The sequence below is a fragment of the Cheilinus undulatus genome, linkage group 10, assembly GCF_018320785.1.
Source record: "Cheilinus undulatus linkage group 10, ASM1832078v1, whole genome shotgun sequence".
In the NCBI taxonomy this organism is placed as follows: Eukaryota; Metazoa; Chordata; class Actinopteri; order Labriformes; family Labridae; genus Cheilinus; species Cheilinus undulatus.
The window spans coordinates 23,294,260-23,314,334 of NC_054874.1; the positions used below are offsets into that span (position 1 = coordinate 23,294,260).

At 37.6% G+C, this 20,075-nt stretch overlaps 2 protein-coding genes across 2 annotated transcripts; both read right to left on the reverse strand.

Annotated features, from left to right (window-relative positions):
* Positions 1 to 883: 883 nt before the first annotated feature.
* LOC121516627 (putative monooxygenase p33MONOX) lies at positions 884 to 13,723 on the reverse strand. Its single transcript, XM_041798000.1, has 8 exons — positions 13,528 to 13,723; positions 12,447 to 12,562; positions 12,143 to 12,330; positions 11,824 to 11,935; positions 11,430 to 11,557; positions 6,262 to 6,413; positions 5,913 to 6,088; positions 884 to 2,091 (listed from the first exon to the last, which is right to left on the reverse strand). The coding sequence occupies exons 2-8, from the start codon at positions 12,472 to 12,474 to the stop codon at positions 1,886 to 1,888; spliced, it is 990 nt and encodes a 329-aa protein (XP_041653934.1). The 5' UTR covers positions 12,475 to 12,562; positions 13,528 to 13,723; the 3' UTR covers positions 884 to 1,885.
* A 3,824-nt stretch (positions 13,724 to 17,547) lies between these two features.
* On the reverse strand, positions 17,548 to 19,435 carry LOC121516624 (C-X-C motif chemokine 6-like). The gene is made up of 4 exons (XM_041797997.1): positions 19,292 to 19,435; positions 18,940 to 19,060; positions 18,450 to 18,533; positions 17,548 to 17,810 (listed from the first exon to the last, which is right to left on the reverse strand). The coding sequence occupies exons 1-4, from the start codon at positions 19,353 to 19,355 to the stop codon at positions 17,738 to 17,740; spliced, it is 342 nt and encodes a 113-aa protein (XP_041653931.1). The 5' UTR covers positions 19,356 to 19,435; the 3' UTR covers positions 17,548 to 17,737.
* Positions 19,436 to 20,075: the final 640 nt, after the last annotated feature.

Here is a 20,075-nt window from a genome sequence, read left to right on the forward strand (position 1 = left end):
TTAAAAGTGTATTGACATAATACTATTATGATTTAAGGAAGAAACCATACACTTTTATTATATGTAAGGTTACCCATTATAAAGAATGGCTTAAATAGAGTGTTAAGCATATAAAGTTAGGGTTAACTTTAATTATTTAAAACTGCTGGAAATTGGACAAATAACTCCACACACCTTTAAAATATAGCTCTATGAAATATTTATGAATTACAAAAGTCAATATGAAAAGTTAAGTAACCTAATCTGTTGTAGTGGAGCTGAACTTAAACTAGCAGGAAAAAAAGGACAATATTAAAGTAAATAATTGTGCTGTAAACATTTACTGTAGTACTTCATAAATGTGCACATTTACTTGCTCCAGGTTTCTTACAGCATTTCTTTCTGTTATTCTACCATTTTAGACCAATCAGAAGAGAATGTGACAGTCATGTCATCAGGCAGGCAAAGCTGCTGATCTGAGGAAGGCAGGTTAAAGACTGAAAGTGAGAAAAAGATCATAAAGTTAATGATTAAGACAAATAATCACTGTCAAGATATTTACCTCTTCATTCACAGAATAAAGCTTTGTTCTTCTACTGAGCTTCTGAACAACACAATTAGCACTGATGAAAAGTTTAGCATAATAATAATAAAAAATGATAATTGGAAATAGCTTCAAAGTAGCATAGCTACTTTCAGGGTGCTGTTGTAGCTTAGCTTGCTACATTTCTGCAGGGTGTAGCTTTAGTGTAGTGATGTGTAGTGAAGCTGATTTTTTTTAAGACTAACTAGTAGCTTAGCTCGCTACATTTTTCAAGTAGCTTGCCCAACACTAAGTGGGTGTTTGTACAAGCTTCTTGAACCCTCATTTCCATATGTTTGCTCACAGAAAGGAAAACAAGGCATGCTTTTGATTGTATCAGATTTATTTACAGATATAATGGGGAGACAGCTCCCTTGTGCAATTATGGACTGGAATTCATCAACTTCAATCAAATAGAACAGCAGGGAATTCTCTACTGTGGTAGAAACAAATGATAAATACAAACATAAAACTTCAATGCTTGCTTCTATGTCATGTTGACAACAGTATTATGATGCGGTATAAAACGTGATGAATGCAAAAAACTAACATCTATTTAGAATGAAGAATGTGTATTTAAAGCAAACTATCTAAAATACTTAAATTGAAACGACAATAATAAAAAAATCACTTCAGGTCAGCATTCAGACTTTCTCACACTAAGTAAAATAAGATGCTTTAGCACATAAAAAAAAGCAGAATTTAGATGGCAACTATGCCAAAAGCAAACACACTGAAAGTTTAGGCACAATATCAGTCATACCCTTTACTCTGCATGCTAACACAGAGAAGCACTACACAACTACAACTCTGTAAGCTTATTCAAAATAAACAAAATTATAATACATGTGAGGCAACTGAGTATTATGAACTGAAATATTTGGTCAGGTTTGATATGAGGGGACTGACAAGATATTTCAACTTCAGTCTCATGCCATCACAGACAATGAAACGAGGACAGCAAGGCGATGCACGCTAATGCACCAATAACGTGACAGACAACATTACACAAAGCAGAACCATCTGTAAGGGTGACAAATTAAGTTTCTTCATGTCATGTTTTATTTGGACCACTGAGTTGGAAGAAGTTGGATTGTTTGGACTTAGAGAAAAAGAGAAGCAAGCTTGTCTAAGTAGCTGGGGGGAGTAATAGTGTGCTGATTTCTCAGGGGCTGCTGAACTAACACTAAGTGGTCTTCATTTCTTTCACCTTCAAGGAGTTTGCATTGAGACAGAGGGAAAAGGGGAATCAGAGAAGAACACAAGAAATCAGACGGAGGAGGAAACAGTCAGGGAAGTGGTACAGAGAGAGGTGGTCAAGGGTCAGAACCCCGATGGTGTTAAAACATTCATGTCCCGAGGTTTGAGTTTATGTGGCCGCGGGGGAACCCGCTTGGTCTCAATGCCAGAGATTTCGATTTTGGGCGGCATAAAGCTGGTGGGGTCATCCACCTTGAAGTTGACCTGGGGGTTGCTACCATCAATAGTAGTGGACTTCTGCAGGCCAAAGTAGGACTGCAGTGAGAAGCCTGCAGAGGAGACAAGGAGGTGATTAATGACCTTAATGTGTCTATCAAAAGGTGTGGTTTGTTGTTATTTAAAAGAGGAGCACAGCATACTTGGGGTGGGAGTGGTCAAAAGCGAAACAGTCCTTACAAATCATGTGCATTCCTTTTGTTTGAGTTTATGAAGTCTTCATCACAGCAACACCTTGCCAGTGGAAAATCCCCACTGATTTCAAAAGCTGTTTACTTCACGCAAGTTCAGGGGTAGGATTAGGTGGTCTTCATTTTTTTATGCCATCATACCCTCCCCAAATTCTACTGAGGTATACGGTATTATCGTATTGAAGCACTGTTTATAAATTTAAGTAAAATGAGCAACAGTAGGACAGAGGCTCAAATGAAGTTTCTCTCTTTTTTCACACAAATGCGCTCTTTTTTCCTCCTTCACTTCCTCCCCGCAGGGAAATGAGAAATAATCATCAACTACTATAGCATCTGGAAATGTGAAGTAATGTTCATTGTGCTTTTTAACATATATAAAATTGGACTCAAGTATTATTTCTGTATTGTGCTTTGATGGTGAACTCTGCCTGCGAGTCCATTTTATATGGAGAGCTTATAAAAGGCACCTGTGGATATTAGGGGTGTAAATCACCAGTTTCATCCCGATAAGATACAATATAAATATTTTGGAGAACGATACGATATTTTTTCGATATCACAAAATCTGCCACGATTTGTATTCAATTTGATATAGGGGCCTACGACCGATATCAGGCCATTTTATGCACAAATTTTACACAGTTACAGATAAAAACAGTTTCTGTGATTAAATCATTTACAGGTCTCTGTATTAAGCAATAATTAACAAAAAGAAAAAGACCTACTTTTCACTGCGGTAGCAATCTTTTGATGTTGTAGCTAAATGTCTATTTTTTTAGACTAAGACCCCGGATTACCTTTAATTAGGAACATTACTACCAACATTTGTGTTAAAACATGTTGATTTAAAACAGCAAACATTTTCAGTACCAAAAATTTGTATTTCCTCACACCGTCAGGTCACTCTAAAGCACCAATATTGACTTTTTCTGCAACCCTTTATAAAAATGATAAATATTTAGGCCTATTTTCCCATTTTAGATTTTTTTCTTCAACTTAATGACACACGAGGAATTCAACATACATTTCTGCTCTATATCAGCCCTTCATACTTCACACAGGGGTCTATTAATGTGGCAGATAGTTAATTTGTACATTATCAGATTTAAATGAGGTTAAATATGTAGCACATCGATGACCGAAGTGCAAAACCTCCCAGCGGCAGGATTTTCTGATTTGCGGATTTCACTTCGGATGATGACAATAAAGGAAGGCTGCTCCCCGTATTGTTGACACATTATAGTAACACAGTCCAAAAACAGTGTATTATGCATAGGGTATCCTGAAAAATAATTTTCAGATAGGAGGTTTTGCATTTCAGCCATCTAAATGACATTATAGGTTAGACTAGAGCAAAATTTTATTTCAAAAGACACTCTTTTGATGAGCTGCCTAATAACAAGAGTGAGGGGATGGGGGTATAAAGAGAACAGCCGTCCTAATTTAACCACGTTAAGTTTGGACAGCTTATATTTTCATTTTAAATCTAATGTGAGACGGCAAAATAAAATAAGTGTATCAAATGAGACATGCAGCAGCTGACTTTTCTCTCTCTGTTTATCTGGAGTCTGCTGCATCAGACAGCAACTTGCACTACCTCAGCCGTAATGATGTGAGTGTTTTTCATCCTTGAATGATCTCATACAGCGGTTGTACACAGATAAAGATGTTGACGTAGTATGCAAAGTAAGGGGAGAGACCCGTCCTGCAGTAATGTCTCTCAAAGCCAATGGAGGAGAGGATATTCTCTTCCCTCAGCCACAAAACTTGAAGCCGCTGCTGCTAGTTAGCTAGCTTGCATCTGCCTTGTTGAGGATGCTGCCTGGGGTGGACACTGTCAACAGACGTGTGGGGGGAATTTAAAAATAAAAGTGTAGTTTGAAGCATCGATTTAGATAGATGTTTTTTTTACTTTCCGTACATCTGAATGGATCATTAATCAACCAATCGATGCATTTATATACATAGATGAATCGATACACCTCTAATGGATATTAATAAACCTAATAATTTCTCATCACTGATCTACACCCAGAAAGATTAATTAAAGTGTTTTCAAACTCACTTTCCCTTGGATCACATTACAACCAGCAGTCCATGTTTTGTGTGCAAGAGCTGCACCAGGCCATGGTGAATTGGTATAAATGTGCCGGTATATACAGGTACATCTCAAAAAATTAGAATATCATGAAAAGTTCAATATTTTTTGTCACTGTTTTCTGAAAGTGAAAACCATATACTATATAGACTTGTTACACATAGAGTGAAATATTTCAAGCCTTTATTTCTTGAAATGGTGATCATTATGGCTTACAGATAAGAAAATCCAAAATTCAGTGTCTCAAAAAAATTAGAATATTACATAAGTTCAATTAAAAAAAGGATATTTTAAACAGAAATGTCAGGCTTCTGAAAAGTATGTTCATTTCTATGCCTTCAGTACTCGGTTGGGCCTCCTTTTGCATGAATTACTGCATCAATGCGGCGTGGCATGGAGGCGATCAGCCTGTGGCACTGCTCTGCAATGCACTGTAATGGAAGCCCAGGTTGCTTTGATAGCAGCCTTCAGGTCATCCGCATTGTTGGGTCAGGTGACTCTCATCTTCCTCTTGACAATACCTCATAGTTTCTCTATGGGGTTCAGGTCAGGTGAGTTTGCTGGCCAATCAAGCACAGTAACACCATTGTCACTGAACCAGCTTTTGGTACCTTTGGCAGTGTGGGCAGGTGCCAAGTCCTGCTGGAAAATAAAAATCAGCATCTCCATAAAACTTGTCAGCAGAAGGAAGCATGGAGTGCTCTAAAATTTCCTGGTAGATGGCTGCGCTGACTGTGGACTTCAGAAAACACAGTGGACCAACACCAGCCCATGCCATGGCAGCCCAAATCATCAGTGACTGTGGAAACTTCACACTGGACTTCAAGCAACGTGGATTCTGTGCCTCTCCACTCTTCTTCCATACTCTGGGACCTTGAAAGCCGCTTTCAAAGCAATCTGGGCTTCTGTTACACCTGAGCAGTGCCACAGGCTGATCGTCTCCATGCCTCTGTATTAATGCAGTAATTCATGCAAAAGGAGGCCCAACCAAGTATTGAAGGCATAGAAATGAACATACTTTTCAGAAGCCTGATATTTGTTTAAAATATCCGTTTTTTTATTGATCTTATGTAATATTATAATATTTTTTTGAGACACTAAATTTTGGGTTTTCTTATCTGTAAACCATAATCATCACCATTTCAAGAAATAAAGGCTTGAAATATAGAACTTTTTTTATTGGTATTCTAATTTTTTGAGAAGTACCTGTATTTGCAGGACTTTTGTTAGCCAAATTAGCCTGACATCATTAACAGGAGTTTTGACGCCACTATTAAAGCCTCTTTACACAGAGACAGTGGTGCTACGTGGAAAAGGATGCATAGTCTAGAGGAATTACATATAAATATTCACTTATCACACAGCACCTTCTTAGTAACAGTAATTAAAGCAATACCCTGGCTATTTTTAATACCTTGGTACACGGTATTACCACCCATTCCTATTTGGGGAAGTGGCTTTTGCATCTTTACAATTGGATACTTTTAAAATCTTGGTTAGAAAATCCTAGTTTTCTATGTTAATTTTTTGCATTGAAAATAATCCTACAATACAGATAAAATCCAGATGGGTACAGATCTCTCACCTGTGCCACCTTCAGATCCAGGATCTGTGGGGGACTTCTGTACCACAGACCGAGTTCCAAAGAAGCTCCACCTCTCTCCTCCTCCTCCCTCATTTCCTCCCATGTCTGTGCTGGGGTTGGGGCTGTTGAGTTCTGGGGTTGCTAGAAGAGATGCAGGACTCAACTGGAACCAGCTCCTGTGTTTCCCCCAGGCAAGACCAAGACATAAACATGCAAGCACATGACAAGATAAATACAAAATACAAATACAACAGAAAATATTTAATGCACAGAAATGGGGCAAAGTGCAATCTTTAGCATCAGATTAAGGACAATTAACAATATAAGCTTTAAAATTCAAAACACTTACCTGCGACTAATATTCGGTGATGAGTGGGGACTGACACAAGGGGTGACGCTAGGGGTGACAGAGGGGGTGACAGAAGGGGTGCAACTTGGGGTGGATTGTGCTGATGGTGTAAGCCTGTCCTCCTTGAAGTCCCCGCTTGGCATTCTCAACTTCTGCGCATACACAATAAAACAAATGGTTAAAACTAGATAACGATGAATTCTTTGAAAAAAAAAAAAAGACAGTTAGGTAATTGTTATTTTTTAACTTAGGCACAGTAAAGTACCCCACACAAGGAGTATAGTTGTGATACTTACTTTCCTTCTGTCAATGTGACACTAACAGCACATGTTTGAAATGAATGTGTCAGAACCACATCACTGATCTTATTTACTGAGCAAATAATCCCTGAATACACTATGCAAAAGGTCAGCAGTGTTTTGCTGGAGTGTAGATCAAAATTGATCAATTGTGTCAAGTCAGCGTTCCTCTGTCACCTGTGACAATACAGCCTGGTTGAGGGGGTGGGCACTAAGAGAGCAACTAGAATAAAATGATGACTTGAATATCAGGAAAAATGCTACACACAAGTAGGAGTAAAAATGCTGATAACCACGCACATCTAAGTTTTACTACACTGACTAAAATAATAGTATTTTACGGGTATGGCTTCAGTAGTGACAAAATCATTGCTCTACCTGCAAATCATCGGTCCAAATGAACGCAACTGTTCAGATTTGCACCAGTTCTCTTCAGTTAACACAATACAATATAAAATATGAGCAAACACCAGTTCTACATCCTTATTACAGCACTAAAACTAACTGCTTAACATTTTCCAGCATACTTGCCTCTATATCAATGTTTATTTCAGAAAAAGTCTCTTGAAAAATATAATTAATGTTAAATTTCCATCCAATCGGAACACATTTCCATCCATGTATTGAGCGCCTTTCCAAATTCATATCCATCTTGTATTTGGGGTCCCCCGGTCTGCTCAAAGCAGTGGCCATGGTGCAAATGAATCACAAGGAGCATCCCTGTGGCTTTAAACCCCTCCAGTATTACTGGGTCAGTACCCTGCTGGACTTCAGCCAGAGTATACTTAGTCATGACTGGACAAAATTTTGGCAGACAAAAAGCCGTTTGTTTGCTTAAGAAGGGTTTGTAGCGTGGATACAGAGGCAAAAACAAGTCCATGCAATACTACTGACTCCGAGTGTATTACTGACACGACTGTGAATAAAATGTAACATAACCAAATAGATAATAGCACGATACTGACAGATTGGTAGATTGAGTCTTCAGAAAATGAGCAAAACTAATTTTAACTGTGTTAGATTACATAATATTAAGCTACAGTGCTATTAAGCTTTGATGAGCTACATAATTGTTGCAGTGTGCCACCACCAGCTGAGCTAACGGTAGTGGGGCTGCCACATAACAGCTAACGTAACGGTATGAAGCTCGATATGCCTAATGTACTTAATGTAGTTAGTACAGAAAGCGCCATTCTCTTACTGATTTAGAACCCACTCTTATTAGTTTAACACATATTTATAAAGGCTGATAGTCTGCGGTTCGGGTTAAGTTATCAAGTGCGATCGGAGTTTAGCAAGCTAGCATACGTTGTTGCCTTACTAGCGGCCTACTTCTAGGCCGTTGACATAAACAAACGGCTACAACCTTAGCACAAAAATCTTTGACGTACCTTTTAATAATACAATTTATGTGTCGTTCCAGTCCTGTGTTTTCTTTGAATTTGTCCATCATTGGCTGTTTTGAGAAGTTTAAGGGTCTAATTTTTCAGAAAAACACAGACGATAGCGTCTGCAACGGGCCCCTAAACAACTCTGCTGTTAGGAGTTCCGTGATTGGTCCGTTTGAGATATATGAAGGTTCCAGTCATTTTTGGGCGTTGCCTGGCAACACTACTGCTGATAGAGGAACCAGCAGAGGGCAGGTTACGTAATTTGTTTACTAAGATATTGTTCCATATTTAAACGGTAATCACTCAAAGATTACAGTGATGTTTTTTATATATAAAATATAATTTCCTCAAAAGAATATTGGCTTATATCAAATAAAATAGAAAACTTTTTTTTTAAAACTTTGAATAACCCTGATAGTGCTCTTGTGATTCTGTGTTTACAATAACAATACTTTGGACTTGTTTTTGTACTTTTAAAGGGTCAATCTATGATACTTAAAACGTGAGCATGGGGATTCATGGTGGGGTCATGGTTTTCAGGGAAAAAAGAAAAATCTACTAAAAAAAGCCCCCAACCTTCGTGCAGAAAAACAAAGTCACTGTTTGATGCATAGAGGTGTACGCAGAGCCTAGGCAAAACTTTCTACATGGACACAAACAAAGATTGCAGCCAAATCCTTCCAGTTGGCTGACACATCAGCATCAACCTTGTTTTATATTTATGAATTGTACCTGGCATACACTTGTTAGGTGTTTGAAAGCAATGTTTGCCACCATTTTATCCCCGCAGTCCTTACTACTTGAATCCAATTGATGCCAAGGAGGGACTCAGGGATGCTGGAGGATAGCCAAAGTACCCCCTAGCACCCCATAGCAAGGTTATAACAGATGCAGTTTTTTATTTAGTTATTCTTTCAATTCCAGTTTAAATATTAGTTTTACTCCTGGTCTCTTGTTCTAGTTTTATTTTGGAAAAACACTTAGTTTTAGTCAAGTTTGTACTAGTTTTAGTATTTTCTAGCAATAAGGGATACTTGTTGCAAGGGCTACTCTTCACTTTTCATTTTATAAATTCACATTTGATATTTGAATATAACTTAAGACCTAAAATTGCCATTTTGTGAAGTCTTCCTCAATCAAATCATACCATTTTACACTTCCCAGGCAGAGTTGTACATGTCAGTCAGTATGCTGTTGTCAAAGATGAAAATGAAGGGCATTTTGTCCTGAAGTTTCTTTCATTTTTTTTTTTAGTTCTGTAAGCGCACAATACAGGTTTTTATTTATTTTCCTTTTTTGTAAAGCTTAGTTTTTTTCCAGTAAACTCAAAGTATTTTTACATTTCAGTTTTAGTTAACTATTATAACCTTGCCCCCCAGAAATTTGATTTGTTTTGATTTTATTTTCTTATCTAATTTTATCTACACTAGTTTTATACACTTAAATTCAAATGTAGACAAAGTGAAGAACATTCTTTAAATGAATAAATTAATGAATAAATAACTAAATGAATAAACTGTGAATTACACTGGCTTAATTCAATTTAATTCAGCCAATAGCACAGCATGCATTTAACTTTTGACCCTTCTTTTTCCTTGAAGCAGAACACAACTTTCTGCTAGTTTAGCATTAGTGACAAGGATGTGGTAATGGATCATTGCCTTCATTTTCAACTATATAATAACAGACTGATTATTCTTAAATGAAGACAGTAAAGAGTGTTTTTTTCCCCTACTGCCGTGTGTTGTTCTCATACTTCTTATTGGTTTTTGTGTAATGGGAAGGATTTAAAATCACCCTACTGTTGACTTATCAACACTAATAAGTGTTGTTAGCTGGCAGTGGAGTTTGTTTGATCATTGCATGCACCAAATGAGATGTAAAGCTTGCTCCTTGTGTGCAGGCCCTGTCTCAGACTCATTTGTGCATTATTTTTGTGTGTTAGGCAGGCTTGACATGTAACTGACTGAGTATGGCACTTCTTTTTAAACATAGAAATTTAAATGTATCAGAACAGGTGTTTAATGGACACTTGTGTCATGGATTGTGCGTTTGTGTGTGTAGCCTATGCCATGGTTGTTGACAGCACATAAATGTCCTGAATTTGAAAGCACCATCACTAGGGGTGGGTAAAAATATCGATTAACCAATGCATTGCAATATTTCCTCCCCAATTCAATATCGATTCAGCAAATCCTCTGAATTGTTTCACCTCCTGGCCAGTGGGAGTCGCTGGGCGTGTGATTCGCGTTGTATGGACGGAGGCCGCACTCGACCAAACAACAACCAACCATAACCATGTTATGTGAGGTTTATCACAATTTCCAAGAGGAAAGAAATATTATTTAAGTTTGCATACACATTACTTTTTTCAGTGTTTATACAGAACTGTCATGTTCTTTACTTTTGTACTTCATAAATAAGTTATTATTGTGCAAATTTTGATTTTAAGATGTTTTATTGCTCAAAAATGTGAGGTGACTTACCAAATATGTTCACATGGGCATGAAAATAATTGTTTAAAAATTGTCAACAGTTTATTTGTGTATATCTACTTCTTGCTGAATCGAAATTGAAGCATTTAAATCAATATTGAATCGAATCGATATCGAATCGAATTGCAACCTAAAGAATTGAAATCGAATCAAATCTTGAGGTTCTTAACAATACCCAGACCTAACCATCACTGAAGAAAATGAGCACCTCATAGCACCTGGAACAAAAATTATCTGGCGCCACTACTGCTTGTATCCAATAAGGCTTAAAGCACAAAACATAGATACATTGCTGAAAAAATGTACAGCAACTTCAGTTGTCTTCATGTTTAACCTAACCTGAACACAGATGTGGCAGATGGCTGTTCAACATGCATCTGGTTGTGCTTGAGGTTTTTGTCAGTAAAAGGAAGTTTTTCCTTCCCAATGTTACATTGCTAAATGTGGCCAAGTGCTTTGCTCTTGGTAGACAACTGCTGGGTGATGTATTTGTAAATAGGCTAATGAGTATGGTATGACCTGCTCCTTTTCTGTATTAAGATAACATTTATTATGAACTAGCACAATACAAATAATGATTGATTGACTTGATTGAGTGATTGATTGAAAAAATCCCAGAAGAATAGGCAAACACAAACTTGTTTCTAAAACACATTCAAAAAAACATCCAAAGTGTGTTATCAAGACATGAGTTTATGTGTGCATATTTAAATTTTATGACCCCAGAGCAGATGAAACTCCACCTACTAATATCTTTGCCCCCCAAGAGAAGTCTGGACCCCAGATTGGGAACCTACAATATGTTTTCAACCACCAGTAGTAGGACATGTATTCCTTTTATTCAGTAGTGCTTTCCTATGATACACTTGTCAAATATAATGTATTTTTTAAGCAGCTTATTATGATTTCAGTTCAGGCCAGATAGCAGCTTTTTTCTGCTGTATGGCCCATCAAAGCTTCTACTTTTTTTTGTTAATACTTACTGGAAGTGTGCCATCACAAAGTCGATGAAAACGAGCCTCCTCAGCAGTGAGACCTTTGTGGGGAGTATACCCGGCATCTGTCAGGCCTGCTTGGTGCTCAAACCTTTGCAGGTTTTCATGCGTTTGCTCTGGGTAAGGATGGACATACAGTCAGCACTGTGGATAATGTTGGTCAATGTTTCTTTTCAATAGCTATAGCCAACTGATACTCTGATGTCTGTTTATCATTGTTCTGATTCCAAGACAGCAGCCAATTGGACAATCATTGGTAAAGCTTACATAACTTACATAATCCTGTGAAGGCACTTGACTTATCTGAGCCTATGCATGTCTAGATATTCAAACTGAAAAAAGCATTCTTCAGTTGAGTTGTTCAGTTGGTTTGTTGACTTACTGATCATCAATGAGTTCATTAAAGAGGTGGCTTTGGCTTTCACAACAGGCACTGGGGACTTGACTGGCGATGGTACCTCAGCAGTCACCAACTTCCCCCCACTTTCGCTTTCCTAGTTCCAAAAGTTTACACTGTAAGGATTAGCTTACAAACCAGTTACATAACAAACAGGCGAGCAAGTCAAATGTGTGCAGGCATGCATCTAATGCACCTAACCCTCAGGAAGAAGTTGCACACAAGCCAATATAAACAGTGTTTTGTTCAGGTAATGCTTCAGAGCATGGATTAGGTTAGACAGTCAGAACAAACAGGAAGGCACCTCTGCAGTGTTCCTGAACTTGTGCTTTGGGATGACAGGATCTTTCCATAAGATGTTGACAGTCAGGTCTGGAGGTGGGGAATGCATTGGGGCATCCATATGCTCATCATAGCTGATATTGCGCCGAGTCATTCCAATTGGGGACGATAAGGGGCCGAAGAGTCCGGATGATGTGCCTGACTCAAGCGCTGAGGAATGTGAGGTAGAAAGAAATGTTAGAACACAACCAAAATGAGTTATCATTTCAAAATGAACTGATTTGTCTTGCTATGTTGATTTATTTGAATCTAGATTTCTGCAATACCTGGGATGTCTCCCTGCCTCGAGGCCATTTTAACAACAGATCAGAAGGGCTGCCCACAGGTGACTGAGGAGGGTGACTTTGAGGAGGTCCTCTTTGCTTTACGTCTGTATTCAGACCTGACCGCAGCATCACATGACACGACAGTGTTAAAGGGTCATTAGACCCATGACAGAGAAATGCTCATATGAAAGAAAAGGGAGTCACAACAGCACACACAATAATGTCACAAAGCTAGGAGGGTATGAGGCTAGTAAAATGAATGCAACCCATGGTTAAGCAAAAGAATAAGATATTAAGAGATGAGTGTTTACAGTGCACAATGTCCTGTCTCTGACCTACTACAAATAGAGGCTAGGAGTCTGGTTACAGACATTAATGTCAGATAATGTACTAGTCATGCTCTCAGATAGCCGACCCTGTCAGAGAAAAAAAAAATTACTTAAAGCAGGAAATGGAACTTCCTTTGAAAGGAAAAAAAAAGAAAAGCTGCCCATTTATTAGAATAAATCATGTCCTAGGGATAGAGCTTGTTTGAAATAAAAATCAGAAAGCAACTTTTATAACTGCTCTTGTGTATGAACCTGCACTTCTGTTATCACAGCTCCTTATCAGCCTTCTCTGAGATCACTCTTATATAAAGGGGCATGCATTTCCTCATTTAAATACATTCTGATTGGTAGAATTTAAGAAGGTGTGCAGATGTTAAGAGTTTACAAGGATATTTCATCGGTGCTATTTAGCAGTCCAGTCTGCAGAAAGCTGACATCAAAGTGCTGTTCACGTCAGCACGGTGGGAAGCCAAAAACAGTGACTTGCGAAAAACAGGAACCGGAGAGAGTCACGCACTGGGCGTTTGGGAAAAACGTCTAACGAAACCCTTTAAACTACAGTTATTAAAACACAAGCATAGAAGAAAGACACACCGAAAACAATCGGAGTTTTGCCTCACTAATATGCGAATCTCACAGCTATTACATTCAGTAGGATATTAGTTCATTTACCTTTACTGTTTTGTCATTTAGTAGCGTTCACGTGAAGGATAATAGCTCGTCATGCACGCGACACTGAGTTTAACACTTACCTTACATGTAAATATTTCCACTTCCGTCTTATTTATTCCACAACTGCAGTGATTTCTTTGTCCCAGTCGCGTCGTTTTGTCAGACTGAATGAACAAATAGTGTGTGTTTGTTCTACGGTTGGTTCATCCATGACTTTTGGACATGCACAGAGTAAACAGAGTGCTGACGTCCATGCAGTGAACGCACCCCGAGGAGCCGGAGGAAGTGATGATCCGAAACAAGAAACCCCGCAGCCTGAAGGATGACAAGTACGCTGCAATGTAACGGTGTTATTAGCGTCATCAAATGAGACCCTGAGGCTGACACGCAGGAAAATTTTGAACTAAAGGTTGACAATCTGGAAACTGTTATGTAAAAGTAGGATAATAATTTACATCCTTTGATTTAATTTTTAATTTGTGTTGCGTATTTGACCTCATAATACTCATACTGTAAAGACAATAACTGATGATTTACACTGCACTTACTTTTAAACTCATTGATGAAGGCCAGGGATGGGCAACTTTGGTTGCCAACATCGAAGAGCCAAATTGTTATAGATTGTTGGATATTCTCAGTTTAAACCCTGCGATTACAAATAATTCTACAAAAGGAAGAATATATATATATATTTGTCATGATCATGTATTATACCAACATTTATGATTTTGAACTCAAGTGAAAATAGGAATAGTAAATTTAATGATAAACACAGAATGAAATCAATTTTATGCTGTTTTTGAACGCAATGAACGTGATAGTTACTTATTTTACTGGCATATATATTTTTTAAAGTGCATTTAGTGATGCCCAAAAAAGTTTTACAGACACACTGCACACTGCAGACAATAAATTCACTAAAAGAATTAAAAGAAATATCAATATCAAAAAATTAAATCAAGAAATAGAAAAAATAAAAAAAATAAATAAGAAATGAATTAATAAAATGAAAATCAAATAAATAAATAAGTGGAAAAAAATTGAATAAATTAAGAAGTTAATACATTTCTAATTTTCCAAATGTAGTCTTAGTGATTAGATCTATGTCCTTTTTTCGCATTTGTGTAATTTTACTCCTTAAAGTTAGTGTATTTAGTCACTTTTAGTGAAAACATGTACCCTGTTAGAAATGATTGACAACCCCAATTCCCTGTGTGGGGCGTTGTGTAAAATAAAAAAATAAAAAATAAAAAATCTCTTAAACCCATATTTTATTCACAATAGAACATAAACATCACATGAAATGTAGAAACCGTGAAAAAAGTAAAGATAGGACAGGTTTTTTTTTTTTTTTGACCATTGTGCAGCATCACCCCCTCTTTGAACAACAGTCTAAAAAATCTTGGAAGTGTAGGTACCATTTGCTGGAGTTTGGGGAGAGGAATGCTGTCCCATTCTTGTCTGATGTAGGATTTTAGCTGCTTAACAGTCCTGGGTCTTCTTTGCCAGATTTTTCATTTTATGATGTGTCATTTTTTCTGCTGGTGAAAGTTCTGGACTGCATATAGGCCACTTCAGCACCCAGACTCTTATACTGCAAAGTCATGCTGTTGTGGCAGATGAGGTATGCAGTTTATCATTGGCTTGCTATGCAAGGCCTTTCCTCGAAAAAGACGTCTGGATGGGAGCATATGTTGCTCTTAAACTTCCAGCATCAGTGCCTTTCCATATGTGCAAGCTGTCTACACCATAGGCACTACCATCAGAGATGCAGGCTTTTAAACTGTGCGCTGATAACACACTGTACGGTCCATCTCCTCTTTCATCTACACGACACGGTATCCATGTTCTCCAAAAAGAATTTCAAATTTTGAGTAATCTGAACACAGAACAGATTTCCATTTTGCCTCAATCCATTATAAATGAGCTTTGGCCCAAATAAGATGAAAATAGGTATTAATGGCTTTGGCATGATACAGCTTTAACTTCCATTTGTGGATGACAGAGCAAACTGTTGTGAGAGACAGTGATTTCTGGAAGTATTCCTGAGCCCATGCGATGATTCCCAGAACAGAATCATGCCGGTTTTTAATGCATGACATATGAGCAGTGTTAATGTTGGCAGCTATTTTTAATTTTAGTCTTAGTCTTTAGATGAAATGTCTTTTAGTCACACTTTAGTCATTTCTACCCCTTTTAGTTTTAGTAGTTTTAGTCGACAAAAACTCTTTTTGTCTAGAAAGCATTTTGTCTAGTTTTAGTCCATAAAAAGTCATCACATTTTAGTCTTTACTTTTAGTACAAGCATTTACCAAGTCATGGTTGTGTGTTCTATGCACTCTGCCAATCCTGGGGTCCCTGCTTTCTACAGCTGAGATGCAGAATAGATACAGATGTGCCATTTTTTTGACAGATTTACCACATTTTAGTCTAGTTTTATCATCTTGATGAAAACTAAACTTAATTTTTGTCAGTTTTAGTCATCAAAGATCTATTTTGTTAGTCTTAGTCTAGTTTTTGTCATGGAAAACGGCTGTCGATAAACATTTTTAGTCATAGTTTTAGTTGATGAAATTAACACTGCTTATGAGTGACTGAAGATCACAAACATTAAAATGTACCTCCAGCCTTGTTCCTTGTGCACAGAACTCTGAGTGAGTCAAAATTTTTTCATGAAATGGTAAAGTGTTTTAATATCTGATATTTTGTTTATGTTCTATTATGAATAAATTATAGATTATGAGAATGACTGCATTCTGTTTTTATTTACATTTTACATAGTGGCCCAACTTTTTGGGAATTGGGGTTGTAATTGGACAATTTGTACAATAATACAAACACTTATATTATTTCACTACCGATACTTTGATTAAATTGAAATGGACTGGTGAATATATTGACATATTTGATATGCACAGTAGAGAAATATGGATTTTAAATGTCTAATAGACCAGCACCAACAATGGAGTCTGGTTAATCACTTTAATCCAATTTCATCAGAGTTTTCATTACCAGGGGTCTGTTTTTTGCTTGTTATTGTCCTGTCCTCCTTGGTGATATTACATTTGACATAATTAACTTTAGCTCATGCTAGAAAACCATTTTCTGGGTCTTTCAGGGACCCTTTGGGTGGGTTTGGCCTGTTGTTAGATTGACTAAAAGTTAATCTCAGACAGCCTTTCCAATACAACAACTGCCCTCAAAGGGCATTGAAAATATCCTGCAGCAATCAAATGGGTTTTTTTCATTAAGATTTTATCCATGTTTCATACGGCTGTGATTTGTAAGTATAGATTAGACATGATCAGTTTTCATTTATTATTATTACATTTTTTGTGCCAGAATAATAAAAAAATGAACACCCACACTCTCTGTTTTTACTCATTGGGATGTTTTTTTGTTACAGTCCCTCAAAATAGGTCAGAATATATTAATATTAAAAAGCCTTAACAATGTAAAACTGACATATTCTTCCCTTAAACTTCTGCTTTTATTTTTCACAGCATATTTTCCAGAGAACAAAATTTAAAGTGAGTATATTTGTCAGAAAATTCAACTCTTGTACTTTTGTTATGGGGCTGTTCCATTTTACACATTGAGATCTGTATTTGAGGTAAAAAAAAAAAAAAAAAAAAAAGATCATCTTACACTTAAATGTGTAAAAGAAGGTCAGCGGGTCATTGCTTGTGTGCATGTGTAAAATGTGTGATGGGTGTAGCAGATGACAGCCTATGAGACTGAACTGATAAGAGCCACCCCTGTCCCAGGAGAGCAGACACTCATGCTGCTGGCCGGTTACTGACCCTGTTTTAATGCCAGTGTGCCTGCAGCTCTGGTTTCTGGTGTGTCACATGTAAATACTTGTAAGACCCATTTATAGAGCGTAAGAGACACCTGAGAGGGAAACTCCCCCTGATATTTAACACTCAGCAGCCTAAATCTGCATGTAGCCACACTGACACACATTATGCACTGCACTTGCAGCCTTAAACCACAAGGTGGCCCTGTTGGTATGTGGGCCAGCCAGTATTCAACCTTAAAGAGAAGATGACCACTCGATATTCTTATTTTATGTTTTTATTATAAAAAGACATCAGAAAAAAATGCAGAAATACTTGGTTCACAACATGTACATCAGTTTAAGAGATGAAAAAGGACATAAATTAGAAACATGCTGTCCGTGCACGTGAGTATAAATAGAACATAAATAGGCAAAGGATTTTTCACATCTACATTTGTTTTAAGGTGCATGAAGTCAGAGTCAGAGGTCATCTGAGATTTGTCAAAGAGTTACAGAGAGGCAGTGTTGACGTTGCTGGTGGTGCTGGCGGTGCTGACAGTGGTGGCCTTGTTCCTTTTGGCCCTGGAGGTGACAGGAATGAGACAAATTAGCCACATTTCAACCATAGACAGTAGAAAGAACTGGACAAACCCTGTGTGAAGTCAGCCGTCTGCTTACAATAGGCAGACTCAAACAGCTCTTGAAGCCAAACCGCGGCGACTTCCATATTGAAATTGCTGTCTCAACCAAACTTTGGACAAATCTAATGGTCTGCCCACTAAGCTGGACTTCCTGTCAGCTAGCTAGCATTCTGGTTGACAGAAACGTAGCTTCTGCCTGTCGAGCTATCTGTCAGTCAAATGAGACGTGCCAATCAGTCCACAGTGATGTTGTTCCTAAATATAATTCAAACCATTGTGGTATAAAAAAATTCTCCCCTTGTACAGTGAGAGCACAATAAGACACTAGCTAATGAGACACGTTTGCTTTTTGAACCAGGCTGTAAACCAGTTTATTTCTAGTGTAAAAACCGGCTGTTTAACAGGTGTCCAGATGGGACTTTCAGTGTTCCTGCAGTCAGCCTCAGGTGGACACTCGCCGTATTGCAATTTTTTGCACTTCCGTATTGGCTTCATTTTTCAGGACAGGAGGTTGCCGCTTGATTTTAACAGAGCAGAGGGGGCACGGTGTCACCCAAATCATATATGAGAATATACTCACATGATTTTAGTCAGGAGTTTCTGCACATTTTTCAACTGGACTTCTGGGTTCAGGCAGTAACGAAGGCCCTGGTTGTCGGTGACACTGTTGAAATAGAGAGGACAGTTGAGCTCAGGTAAATTCTCAGTCATGCATGAATGATACAGACAGAAAGACTGATCATTAGATGACATGTTAAGTCTTTACAGTGTAAATGTAAACTGATTTTAGAGATTAGGATGTGCTTTATGTTTGCAAGTTGTTTCAGCTTTTTACACACAATCAACGTGACGTTAATTTTTTTATACCACAATGGTTTAAATTATGGTTTAAATTATATGACATTGTAACGTGAGGTATCAGCCCTTTAAAGATCTTAAAAAAGTAGCTTAAAATTTATCACAGTTTTTCTATGTGCATATTTACAGAGGAAGGTACAAGCCCACAAAAATGCAAATAACATACTGCTATTAAAGAAACAAAACATTATGATGATTTAAATGTCTCTTACATAATCTCCACTTTTTCACAGAAGATGGTTGCAGAGTAAATCTGAATGTCCTTGACACCAGAACGGGGATTGATTCCTCTCCTGACTCGTCGACACAGGCACTGCTGTCCGGACTCATGGACTAGAAAAAAACAACAGAAAATGTTAATAAAAGTCATGAGAACCTTTTACTTGTGCACAGTCCTGCCAGTGATGATAATGAATACATTAGCTGCAACAAAACAAATCTCTGAATCAGGTCAAAATCAAAATGTATTCCTCCACTACTGAGCAGGTGCATACTTCTAATGCAATCAATAAACTACTCCTGTTGTTAGAGTTGTGAGATAACAGAAAAAGGATGAAGACTTACGCTGGGCTTTAGAGATGCAGATCATGACAGCCAGGAGCAGAAACACTTTGAGGATGCTGGACATGGTTGAGGTCGTTTGTTGCTTGTTGTGAGAATGATAAGACCCTGGTTCAGCTAATGAAGATCTGTATCTTCAACTATGTGTTAACTGAAGAGCTGTGAAGAAAGAAGGCTCGCTACGCCTTAAATACTCTGCGGACCAATTTCCTGATTAGATCATACTTCCTGTGCTTAAGGGAATTTTTTTGGAATGGAAAGCGAAACCTGAAAAACCACACATGGGTCCCACTCCCCTCCCTCCTCCCTCTCTTTATGTGCTAATAATTTCAGCATATTTTTGATCTTAGAAGTGAAATAACTCCTCATATTATTGGATGAAGCTTAATATTACATATTAGAGTAGTAAGGCTACATTTAAATACAACTTCATTTAGATATATGAAATAAAATATCAAAAAATGCTAAATTATTTGACATGTAAAACTTCAAGAGCCCATTCAGATAATTGCAAAAAAGTTGAAGGTTAACTTTTAAATCTAGCAAGTTAGATATTCATACCCATAGTGTGGGCTGGTGTTCTGAACATATATGTGCAGCAGTGGTTAACATTTTAGCGCTCACAGCTCTGAATGGCCCGCAAGAGCGCTCCAACAAACACTAACAGAAAAAATAATGACATGTGTTTCCACTGATAATGATCATTTCAGCATATTTTAGATCTTAGAAGTATAATTACTCCCTATATTATTGGATTAAGCTTACTATTACATGTTGAAACAGTAAG